Below are 12,803 nucleotides of genomic sequence, written 5' to 3'. Positions count from 1 at the left end.
TCCGCTCTATTATTTCTGCCCATGGAGGCGAGGGCCCCGCACCACTGCTCTGCCGTTGTCCCGATGCACCGTCTGTCTGGGTTCTCCGGCTGCCCCCACAGCTGGTTTGCTGCATGCACAATTCTGATTCGGCAGTCTAATCCGAGGCTGAACTCTCGGTAATACAAATGCAGCATATTTTGTATGAAGATCTTGGCTTGAGTTATTCTGCACAAGGTAACTCACTGATTTGCTTTAGTGAAAGTCTGGAGCCTGTGACTTTTCATGCTGGCCGTGCTTTCTTCTCTGGCATTCCAGCCCAGACCACTGCAAGGTGTGCTAGGCGCCCATCCTTTTCCTCAGGATGGCTTTCCATCACCCTCTTGCCTGCTGTAGCAGCAACGGGTGAGCCTCTGTTGGCGTTCGCCTGCCAGTCTCTAAATTGCCATGAACTATGGTTGCTGCTGTGCATTTTGGTGCTGTCTCCTTCAAAAATGCCTCTTTTACACGAGGCAAGGCCTGATCCTTGGCAATACACGATGGAGGCTCGAATGGGCGACTGGCATGAACCCCTTGCCAGGACTCAAAGCAGTTTCCTGTTAGTCCAGGGGACAAGCCAGAAAGACATTTTCAAAGTCCAAGAAGTCTTTGTTTGCTTCTGGGACCAGGGAGTTGGCCTAGGGCCTTTCTCCTTGCTCTTGGGATGCCTGCTATTCATATCTATTATGGAGACACAAATGGGAATGAAACCTGGAAAAAGCTGCCGTGGATTTCTGGCTATGTTGGCAAAGTGGGAATGCACATGACACAAGAGAGTTCCAGCTTCTGAAGCCCACAACACCGTACACAGCGAAAAGGGGAAGACGATGTTACACAAGGAGCGGGAAGTCCATACTTACCTGCCAGGGTCAGTGACTCTCCAGAGAGCAGATCTCCTTAGACTATTAGGAAAGGAAGAGCAGTCACTAGTGACCTGAGAGGGAAAGGATGCCCCTGCTGGCGTTCGCCAGCCTCCCAGCCCTGCCACTGGGCAAGATGAGATGGTGGGTTGGGGTACCACTGAGAGTGGAAGGCAGGCAGTTCTGAGTCGTGGTGGGCTCAGTCCAAGAGCATCGCACCCAGAGCTTCCTCCCTGAAACAGCAAGGCATATGGGCAAACCCCCCCTCCCCGCCCCCTCCCCACAGCTCTAGCTTCCACCTCATTGGCCAAACAGGTGGTGTAGGCTGCACGAGGATCACAGACCATTCAAACTGGCTTTGGCATTATTCCTAAACCCAGACAGGAGCTGAATTTGCCCCTTCCAAAATTTGATCGGCATGGATATTGCTGGACACATTTGGAATTGGCACATCTGACCAATTGCAGCATATCTGGGTCCTGATGGCAATAGAGTGGATACCCCCAACCCCTGGCCGAGAACGGGCATCAGGGATCAACCTCACTGGGCACCCACTGAGGCCCCTGATGCCAGTAGCTGAAATCTTTTGACCTGGCAACTCATCCTTTTTGCCTTCTTAAGTGTTCTTGTCCAAGTTAAGAGTTTTTCTATATGATGCATTTACTGTGTATTTATTATTCCCTATTCATTATTATGCTGGGTTTCCTTAAACAATAGAGTGACCCTTCAGATTCACTTCTGCTTTAAAACAGGCCTTTCACTGTTTTTCAGAGCAGGCAAATGTTGTATTGATTTAAAAAAGAAAGAAAGAAAATGCCATTTTCACTTGTGTAATTGTGTGATTCTGTAGCACCACAGCACCACCTAGAGGTTGTATATTGGAAGAGCAGGGAGCAAAATGCTGCTTGCGTAGTGCTCTGGTCAGGATTCTGCAATGAAAATGAAAGCAACTAGAACTCCATGTAGGGAAGCTCTTGGTGAGCTGTGAGAAGAGAAATGTGACCTCTTACCCTCCTACACTCGTGCAGCCCAGATGAAGAAGCAAGGGGACCTAGTGGTGGGCGGTAGAAATAATAGTGCAGAGGAAGAAGAGAAGATGTGCGTCTCTTGGGATGCAGAGGACCGGCGAGCATCTTGCCTACAGGCCTCCAGCACCTAGAACTTCCCACTGCTTCTGCCTACCCTGCCCTCCATTTCGTCAATACCTCTGATTTCTCCAGGTTGCCTGGAATCCTGTAGTCTCCACTGTAGGCAACGGGAGGGTTGTCAGTTTGCATGAAGCTAGAACTTTCATTCATGTTTTTCCTGGGAATGAAAAAAAAAAGGGGGGGGTCAAGGACTCAGAGTGGGAAAGTTGTCCACATTTCCAATCAATGTCTTCATTTTTTCATGTTTAACATAATTGTTCTGAACTCTATGTGGTCTGTTTATGTAGCATGTTGAGTTTCTGATTTTGCGATTGTGGTTGATTCAGTAATGAGAAAACAATTTAGTTGCTCAGTTACATGATCACAAACAAACAAGCCTATGCATATTAAGAACCTGAGGGCTTTTTATCAATCGTCTCCAACAAGCATAAAAGCTTACATCTTTATACTGTTGAGAAATCCTTAATTATATTCCGTTTATAACTATTGCTCAGATAATCTCATTGTTAGCTGGTGATGGGCAGGCAATATAAGGCCAGATTTGTTAGACCAGCTGATTTCAGACAACACAACAACCCACAGTTCAACAGTAACTCATGGACTGACAACAACCCACACTCAACCCATGAATCTTGTAGTTTGAATTCAGTCAATACTTCCAAGTAAGGTGACCGTGTGTCCTCTTCCTACAGTCTTCTATTTAAATGACTACTAGAGAATTGTCTCCTGTTCTGAACATGTCCCCTCTATTTGAAGGGCTGTCCTGTCCAACTCTGGTGTAAAGATGAAGCACCATCAGAAGGAAGAGCTAGACCTTGATGTTGCCAATCATTGCTGAGTGGCTAGACAACAACCAGGCCACCTGCTCTCAGTTTTTCAGAGTATACTGAGACAGCTTGTATTTCTGTTTAAATTACAACAATAATATCTATGTTTAAATATATACATCAACATGCGGATTATTTTTTGCAGGCTGGCATCCTCTTTTTTTGGTGATGCATTTCCATTGCTTTGGCTCGTCATCAAGGGCCATTCAGAGGTCTGGAGAGCATTGCCCCTGAATTCAGGCCCGGATCTCTTGCAGCAAGAAATGGTGGCATCGAAGGGAGAAGGACTTGACCCCAATGTCCAACTTACTTTTTCCTGGTCTGGCTGACATAACACACCACAGCTATGAGGATGGCAAAGGCAACCACTGCTCCCACAGGGCCCACTTTTGCCCACATCAGACTGTCTGGAAAAGAAAAAGACACACGCAGAGAATTGGCAACGAGGCAGTCCCTGCCCTCAGAGGAGAAAGGCATTAAAACGTCAGGGTGGTGATGCAGAGGAAGGGCACGGGCCGGAGGTGGGGAAGATTCACAGCATCCCTGATGGTCCCCTGGGCTAGGAAGAGCTGAGGACTGGACGGACGGGGCCATCAGGAAATGCTAGGAGCGGTGGCCATGAAGGACCTGAGTCTTGGAGGCAGTGTGCTTCCAAATGTGTGTTGCTGGGGGACACAAGCAGAAGGCTCCCCTCACCTGCCCACTGCCTTTGGGGCAAAGGAATGCTGGGCGGCTTGGGTAGCCTTCCTCAGGCTGGTCCTCCCAGATGTGTCGGCTTGCCACACCTTTGCTGTGCAGCAACATTTGGCATACACCAGATCGGGGAAGGCTGACGAAGGCCTTTGGTCTGTTCCAGCAGGTTCTTCTTATGTACTTCAAATCAGGTGCATCCAGCCCTGCTTGGATGGGGAGGGTGTGGGGACCTTCAGGGCTGGGGGAGCTGCGTGCTGGAAAGTATGTCTCCGGCCACCTGGCCAGACCCATCTGCCCCAGGCCAGAACAAGAGGCGTACGTGTGCTAGCTGCGGCCGCACTAAGCATATTCGCCGCCTGTGTTTGTTTGTCGCTCCGGTTGGCATGCAGCCCGGCCACTATTTTTCCTATGCAATCTGTATGCACGGGTATTGATTTCATTATTCCTCCTTTTGGGGACAATCCGATTCTTTCTGGAAAAGCCAACCTTGAGTTCCTTCTCTCAGACAAAGATGCTAAGATCACACATCAAGTAGCCAGTTTCTGCAGGGCAATACGTAGGTGAAGGGAATCTCATGCTTTAATAACAGATCTATTCCTTGTATACAATTCAGATTGTAGGGAATTTGAACAAAAGTTTTATTTATATTACCAATATGCACATCCCTGTGGCAGTATACGTCTTAGTTTTGTGGCCTAGGTTATTTTAATTTTTAGTGTTCATTCCTTACTTTTTGTTTTTAAGTTCATTTTAAACTGTTATTTTAATTGGAAAAGCATTGCTTAATCTGTTGTGTTGTTTTTGCTGGTCTATGACTGTAATAGATTAATTACATTAATTATGCACAGGTATGTGGACACACGAGAGAATGGAAATGCTGCTCCAATGGAAGCGGTGGCCATGTGCTGGCCTACAGGTTCCCTGAAGCCTCCAGAGCGAGTTGAAGATGTTTGCTGATTGCTTTTAGGGGCTCACAGATATTCTCTTGATGCACATTGACAAGATGGTGGCTCTGATTACCCATGAGACCTGCTTAGGTGGGCATTTGGCATTTGGGTGCTGCTTCGGTGAGATCTGTCTTCTGCTCACCTCTGATCTAGGAACAGCCCTTCGAGTATTTAGAGAGGGGTCTCACAATGGGGGTCCCTCCAACTGTCTTTCCTCCAAGCTAAGCCTCACCAACCCCTCCGCCCTTTCCTTCTCAGCTCGCTTTGATCCTCTGGGCCTAATCCACCACTCTCCAGAGGGAGAGGACAAGCCAAGGAGGTGCTCTCTCCTCTGTGCTCGCGTCGCATGGAGGAAAGGCAACGGCAGCAGCAAGGAGCAGGCAGGAGACACGGGAGGCGGTGTCTCAGCAGCAGAGGCGCTGCAGTCTGGGCCTCAGCAGAGGGTTGACAGGACAAGGGCAGCCCTTGGTGCCCGCTTGGACAGGGCCAATGGGAGCCTGGGCAGGCATCTGCAGGGACTCTCACTGGAGTGGTGGAATTGCAGCTGCTGGTTCCTGGTGCCGTAGACGTTTCGGGCTGAGCAGACGATGTAGAGCTGAGAGTCCACCTCCCTCTGAACAGTCAGGATGCTGGTGACGATGTAGCCTGTTTTCTGCGAGTATACAAACTCCCGGTCGGTCTCGTTCACCGTCACATTGCGTGTGGGCAGCTCAAAAGTGATCACGGCCTCTGGGTTGGATTTTGCTGCACAGATGCATTTCACCGTGTCCCGAGCAGCTGTACATTTGGAATCCGGAAGGATAAGGGGAGCAACTGCAGATAGAGAGGCGGGGGAGAGAGAGGAAAAGAGAGAACAGCTGATGTGCAACAGGACACCCCAAATCCGGGGAGAAGGGCAAGCAGGGGAGAAATGTGGCTCTGAAGCTCCATCCACACTGGCAGAAGAGGCATCTGGGATGGGCTCAGAGACACACGGTTTCTCTTTAATTAGTGCTTCCCATGCATGCAGGCCTCCAGGCATAGTATTAGTACGCCAAAGGCATTGCGCAGCTCTTCTGGTTTCTTTCCCTGGTAAGAAATCAGTTGGTAGAAACAGTGGGAAAACATAGGAGGGCTACACGTTGAAGATCTCTCTTGAAATCCTGAGAAAGAGGCACAGCTAAAGCCTTGCCTAGAAGCACTCCTTGGCACCCCAAGTGCTTGGCACCCCAAGGATCTCCCAGGGCCTGAGGGACAGCACTCACATTCGACGGTGAGGTTGAACGCAGTGCTGCGCTGGCCAAACTGGTTCTCGGCCGTGCACCAGTACTCCCCATCATCCTCGTGGGAAATGGATTCAAACTCCAGCGCCACCTCGTTCTGGTAGACTCCCATGGCCACTGCCTTCTTGTCCTTGAAGATGGTGATCATGGGCTCAGGGTTGCTCTGTGAGCTGCACAGGATGGTCACCGGCTCTCCCTCCACCGCCACCACCGATGTATTCACAACAGGTTTCCAAGGGGCGTCTGCAGAGGGGGGACAGCCCAAGAAGGAGGTGCATCACCTGCCCAAAGGCCATATCTAGAACCCCCCCCCCCCCAAACATCGTGGCCCTGGGTGGATCCAGGTGGAATCCTTTCTCGGAAACCAGAGATGGAGATTCCCTTCCAGGGAGAGGGCTCCCACCCAATTGGAGTCTGGACTCCCACATTCAAGTCCCTTTGGTAGAGTTATCTGTTCATTAGGAATCTGGAATTTGCAACACAAACCAGACCAGATGCCTAGCCCAAGCACAAGGAAACGGGGACCGCTTTCCTTTGGGGATGGTCTGCAGGGGTCACACACTGGCAAAGGCAGAGACTAAGGCCAGCAGGGCACTGGGGCCATAGCCGAACATAGACGGGGCCACCCTGTGGGGCAGTGGGACATTCTGAAGTGCAGGTGGTCAGCAGTGGCTGTCTCCTAGCTACACCCTCAAAGGGAGTCCAGACCTTCAGGCAGCTCTCTGGGTCCGTATCAACAAGCCAGTCCTAGTAGTTTTATCTCTGTCGGGAGCAGCTCTGTTGTAAAGACAATCAAGATCTGAACTGCTTTCTCAAGACCAAGCCACCACAAAACCCTTTGCATCACAACAGGGAGCAATAGGTGGCTCTGGGAACGTTCCTTTCCCTCCAGCTACAGTGAGGATTGGAACTCAGCTGAGAAGCAACAAGGAATCCTGAAGGCAGTGGCAGCAGCACCCCGCTAAGAAAATGGTGCCAGTGCCGTGTCCCAGCTCCACAGCACCACTGCCGCTGCCCCTTCTCCCGCTCCTTCCCTGACACCACCTTCTCTTTTTCCATCCCACTTTCCTCTCCCACTTCTTTCCCCTTCACTCTGATATATATACCTTTGTCTCTTCCCATTCCTCTCTCTTCCTCCCATTCTAGCAGGCTGCCAGGGGTGGGACAGATTAATTTTCCCAGAAGTCTGTTCGAATCACTTCCAAAAGACTTTAAGAATAATTAGGATAAAAGCTGTAGGCTGCCTGCCCCGATCTTGCCCGGTATTGTTGTTCTAGCTGGCAGCAGTTGTTCAGAGCTGTAGGCAGAAGTCTTTCACATCTCCTACTATCTGATCCATCTGCCTGCAACTGAAGCTGAGGCTTTCTCCATAAAGGCAGGTGGTATGCCACCAGGGATCTTTTACTATGGGCCATTCCATCACTGGCATGTCAAGCAAAACCTAGCATTCCCTGGGGATGTCCCAAGACCATGTTAGGTGTAGACTTCCAAGGTCAGAAGGTTGACCACACTATCCCAGACTTCCATCAGAGCAGACTTAATACCCATAATTCCTAATCCTGTTGCTGGCTAGGGAGGATGGCAGCTGTCATCCAGCTCATCTAGAAAGCACCACACTGGGAGAGGCTGCTGCAACATGTTTCAGAAGGTAGCTGAGCAATCCCTCTCAATCCTACTGAGAACATCTAAGGAAAGCCAACATGTCTCAATTATTCCTGGAATCAAATTAAATGAGACCCCTAGATTTGATAGGACGAAGCAGAGTTGATCGGATTTGAGGCAGCCTCCGAAGACCAAACTGAACCTCTTGATGGCCCGTCTGGGCTCCAGTCAGTCCCTAGAGAACTTCCCAGGATGAGGGCCCCACCCCATCCCACAGAGTTCAGGGTCTAGCCACTCACACAGCACTGACAAGGCCAGGGACTGGTTGTCCTTGCCGTAGATGTTCTCCGCCACGCAGGTGTAGATGCCATCATGCAGGTGAGTGGCATTATCTAGGTGCAGCGTGAGGTTTCCAGTCACATCCTCGTGCAGAACTTCATCTTCTCTGAACCAGGAGATCAGAGCCATGGGGCTGCTGTCCACTATGCACAGCAGCAGCACTTGGGAGCCATGGATCACCTCCACAGAGGAGTTCACCTGCAGGATGCGGGGTGGGTCTGGAGGAGAATGCCAGAGAGATCAGCTTTGTCCGGGCACGTCTTCAAGTTCCCTCCAGGAAGGATTGGATCGACTAGTAGACGGCTTTTTTAAAAAATAGATTTTCTCAAGGCCTTGCTCAAGCTGTGGCATTCCAATATTGATCTGAATGGTACACAGCTACTCAAAGGGATATAAACATCCATACAAATTAATAATAAATACCATTTCCCTCTTTTGTTTTGGCAAACATAGTTGTAACTTTCCCCAGATCTTTTAAACAAACAAACAAATTAAAAGCAGATGCAGAAAGCTTTCAAATTTAAGAACCCATGCTGGATCAGGTCAAGGTCCATCTAATCTAACCTTCTGTTGCAAGGGACCTTTGCATTAATGGAACTTTTTTTGTCTATGTAACCTTTAAAAGGATTTGGCCATAGGTTTAGCCGTTGCTTTAGCACTATTAAGTGCTGAATTGAATTGCTGTTTCAATTCTGTTTCCATGCGATTATAGAAAAGAAAAGCAGACAACAATGCTCTCCCCACTGCAGTTTTTGAGGGCAACCAAACCTGGCATAGGAACTCAGGATTCTGCCTTACACTGAGTCAGAGTCAGACCCTTGGTCCATCTAGTCCGGCACTGTCAATGCTTACTACTAATCCATTCTTTGGGGTTTTAGCCTGGATTTTTCCCAGACCTATCAGGAGATGCCAGGGACTGAAGCTGGGACCTCCTGCGGGCAAAGTGGAAGTTCAGTTACTGAGCCCCTGCCCTGCAGACTTCCTCCAAAGTTCTCCAGACCAAAAATGTTGGCTGCCCCATGACTCCTGCTTAGCAACCCCAACTTACATTTGACATCCAAGGTAGAGAAGCCATCGAACTCGAAAGTGGTGTTGGCATAAGTGACTTTGCAGCCCACCTCACGCCCATGGTTCTCCCGCAACGGCATGAACTTGAGCAGAGAGATGAGGGACCAGGTGCCATCCTCCTCCTCCACCTGGGCATAGACGGAATGCTCAGCCAGGTTCTCGTGGTTCATCCATGTGACGATGGGCTTCATGTCGGGGCAATTATCAGGCACCACACAGCGCAGTTCTACCTCGGATCCCTCCACCACTTCCGTGGGGACCACAATGGTGGGTTTGTCTATGGGGTTGAAAGGAGGCAGAGATTAGGCTAAGGTGGGATCTGCCTCTCCAAGCCCCTGTCTCTCCTTCCACATAGAGGGTCTAACCAGTAAATTCTACTCCCTTGTCTGAAGCTGAGAGCTGGAAGAAGAGCCCAGATCAGTCAGGCCAAAACTCTAACTCAATATTCTGATTCCCACAGTAGCCAACCAGATGCATCTAGGAAAACCACGAGCATGATTATGTACTCACAATTATTATTTAGGGGTGGAGCTAAAGATATCAGCATGTTTTAGCTTAAAACTGTTACTTGCAGGGGAGACATCTCAACCTTTAAAAATGAGGATGGGAAAATGGCACCAAAGCTGGGATACCACTGGGTGACTGGCAGTTGGGGAAAGGGGATGGGGCCAGGAGAATGGGGCAGAGCCATCTGGAGACCATGATGGGCCAGGCTGGAAACCCATCAGTTCCTGTTTTTGAGTACTGGACCTCCGTTTCTGTAGTACAGCCACAGAGTGGACCCTTACAAACATAATCTATAAGGCAGTTGCTTGTTAACACATCGATTGCCTTTCCAGGTGAAACCTGCCTGCATGAGCAGCTGGAGCCATCCCAGAGCCTCCAAGCCCTTCCGGATCAAAGCAACCTGGTTTGCAACTCGGCAGGATTCACCATACAGAGCAACTCAGCTCAGCTTCGGCATTTCTCATTTCTAGCGTCCGACCCTTAAATATCCTTCCTCACGCCCGGCATGAAAAGAATTCTGTCTGGATCTTTTACTAGCGCAACAGCATGGCTTTTCTGCGCCTCTAAATTCTGTGCCTAATTCTGAGACTGGGAGTAGACAGTACTGTAGTTCCTGCTGGACAGCTCCCTGTGGCTTGCGTTAAGTCCACATGCCTATTAGTCTCAATACGATAACCCATAGTCAAGGGTTGAGCATGGTTTGAGTGTGGGCTGCCATAGAATCATGAGATGTTGTTGAAAATGAGTTATTTTCTGAACCCAACAGAGATAACAAACCATGGTGAACAACTCACAATACACAAACCAAAAGCAAACCATCGGTTCTTTTCATGGGCTGTTCGTGGTTAATAAACCATGGCTTGTTAGTGCAGCTGTTTTTGGACAACAAGATACGTCAAGACAATCCATGGTTCAGCAACAACTCACACACTACCCCTGAGTGTGTGTAATTGCACCGTCTGAACTTTGTCATTACTGGAACTTGAGTAGCTTGTCTTGGCCCTCTCCAAATTTCTGGAACTTCACTGCTTGTATACTGAATTTTCTCCTACCAGTCTCAGCAACTAAGCGTGACACAACACCTTGACTGGAGCTTCCTTCCAAAGCTGCAAGCCACATATTTGTCTTAAGAGGCAACTATGCTAGCATAAAGGGATTAACTCTGACAGGCAGTGGCTCTTTAGGGCAGGGGTGTTCAATCTCAGCTATTCTTGGGAAAAATCTTGAGGTTCCAATCTGGGGCTCCCCAGAAGTGCACACCACCTTCTCCTAGCTCCATGTCTTCCTGCCCAACTCCACTTGGTAGGTGTTTTCCTGGCTTTTGTGCAGCATTTCCCCCATTCTCAAAGATTGGAATAAACCTTGGAAAACTCACTTAGGAACTTTAAAATATGGTGCATTTTTATTTTGGGTATTTCTGGTATTTTAGCTCATTTGCCTTTAGCCCTGCCCACCAGTGGAATAGGGGTCCTCCAAGAACTTCTCCAAAATTGATTTTTGTGTTTTTTTTTTCCTGAAAGAGGTGAGATATTCTTGCCCTAGGGACACAGGCAAACAGTTTCCCCAACTGAGAAGCCCGAGATACTGTTTGGAAGTCTGTGGGTGTGTGTGGAGGGAGAGTCCTTAGGACTTTCTCTATGCAGAGCAAATGCTCTGGCCACTGAGCTGTGACCCTGATTTCCAAGCAGGCAAGTTGAGGTGGTGAGTCTCAGCTGCATTCTTTGCCCAGACACCAGCACTAGGGACAGTATTCAATTCGGGTTTGTCAACTACATATTAATTAATTCCATTTATATCCCACCTTTCTCCCATGATGGAGCTCAAAGTGGCTACATGTGGTTCCCAGCTGGTCTCCCCTCCAAGCTCAGGCCAGCCCCAGACCTGCTTAGCTTCAACAAGGGGGCTTCTTATGTGCCTTCAGACCGTACTCCGGGCTTGTCTAGTGGCATACTATCTTTTGTACTTGTTTTGGAGTCTCCCACCCTTCAGTGACTAAGGATTCCTATCCCAGATGAAAGGGGCCGTTTCCCACAACCTGACCTGCAATAAGTGGTCAGAACTGGCCTCCCCTGATGGCACTGCCTGGAACTTACTGATGATCTCCAGGTTGCAATGTTCTGGGTAGGTGTACTGGTTGTAGCCGCCCAGGTCCCCACGGAAGTAATATTTGCCAGTGAGCTCAGGACTGAGGCGGGAGATCTGCAGGGTGCAGTTGCGGAAATTCAGTTCTCCCAGCAACCGGCTGCGCCCGAGATAGCTCTCGTGGACGATGTTGGTGCGGGACTTGTAGACCACAGGGGGGTAGTTCTTGGGATAGGGGCTGTTGAAGTACCAGATGCCATGCACGACCAACGGACGGAGTTCCTCGGGGTAGCTGAAGCGGCAAGGGATGACGACACAGGTGCCCTCAAAGGCACGAATGTGCTCGGGCATCCAGGCATTCCATGGTCCAGCCAGGAGCACTTGCAAGAGGAACAGAGAGAAGGGAGCGAGTGAGTGAGGCTGGAGGAGCAGAATCTGTCATAGCACCAGCCCCAGTTCTCAGCCCTTCGAGTGAACTGCACAGGATTCTGTTGTGGGTGAGGCACAAGCTATATTCCCTGGGGTAGAACAGTCAGGGCCTTCCCTGGAGTCTTCCCAGCCAGAGCCCTGCCATACTCGGCTGCCTTGGAAGATGAGTTCATGGCGGAAATGCCATCTCCCCAGCCTCAGGCTACAACATCAGGAGGACTGGAGCTGACAGCATGACAATTCTGGTCAGCCTATCTCAGCTTTCGCTCTCTGCTGAGACAACATTCTCCTATTGTCCTAGCAGGAGAGAGCTCCAGTCAGCAGGACTCAGTTCCACCCTTGATCTGCCTGGCTGCTTTGATCTTGCTACCAATTTTCTCCAAGAGATACGGTGAATATTGTCTACTTGGGCACTGCTGGGTCTGGCTGCTGCTTCCAAGACCAAACGATTCATATTGGTTTGGTGCTGGAAGAACCCACCCATCCATTTAGCAGTTATCTATCATTTTCTGACTATCAAATGTGTTCAGCATTTAAAATTCAAGAAGCTGGGCTGCCTCATACTGAGTCAGATGGCTGCGCAAACTAGCCCAGCTCAGTGTGACCCAAGGCTAAGCACCCGGCACCCTCCAGATTACATTGGATGACAATTCCCATTTTCCCTGATCTCTGCCATGCTGGCTGGGGTGACCTGCAGTCCAGTGATTATCTGCAAGGCCCTGGGCTGCCTACCCTGGTCTGCAATGATGGGCAGTGGTTCTGCAGGGATTCGGACAGGGATCTTTACCTGGCCTACATGGACATGTTGGAACTAAACCCCCTGGGACCCTGTGCATTTATTTGGCCACTGCGCCATGGCCAGCCAAGTGGGAAACTAGGTCATAGATAAGAGGTGGAAAAAAAATGTGAAACTACTTTCCATGAGTCTGCAAAGGTCTGCCTGGATCTTTCCACAGGGTGCTTGAATTAGGGAGTGAAAGCTACATGTTCCCTCTGACTTTCCCCCATTTTAGCCAGATTA

General features: G+C 49.6%; 1 protein-coding gene across 1 annotated transcript; it reads right to left on the bottom strand.

The window, feature by feature from the left end:
* Positions 1–887: 887 nt before the first annotated feature.
* MAG (myelin associated glycoprotein) lies at positions 888–11,713 on the bottom strand. Its single transcript, XM_044422252.1, has 8 exons — positions 11,365–11,713; positions 8,745–9,041; positions 7,657–7,914; positions 5,738–5,998; positions 5,019–5,306; positions 3,164–3,260; positions 2,084–2,183; positions 888–920 (listed from the first exon to the last, which is right to left on the bottom strand). The coding sequence occupies exons 1-8, from the start codon at positions 11,702–11,704 to the stop codon at positions 888–890; spliced, it is 1,674 nt and encodes a 557-aa protein (XP_044278187.1). The 5' UTR covers positions 11,705–11,713.
* Between the last annotated feature and the right edge of the window lie 1,090 nt (positions 11,714–12,803).

This window comes from Varanus komodoensis, unplaced genomic scaffold (genome assembly GCF_004798865.1).
Source record: "Varanus komodoensis strain SLA01 unplaced genomic scaffold, ASM479886v1 scaffold122, whole genome shotgun sequence".
NCBI classification, from domain to species: domain Eukaryota; kingdom Metazoa; phylum Chordata; class Lepidosauria; order Squamata; family Varanidae; genus Varanus; species Varanus komodoensis.
This window is presented reverse-complemented; position numbering and strand designations above follow the sequence as displayed.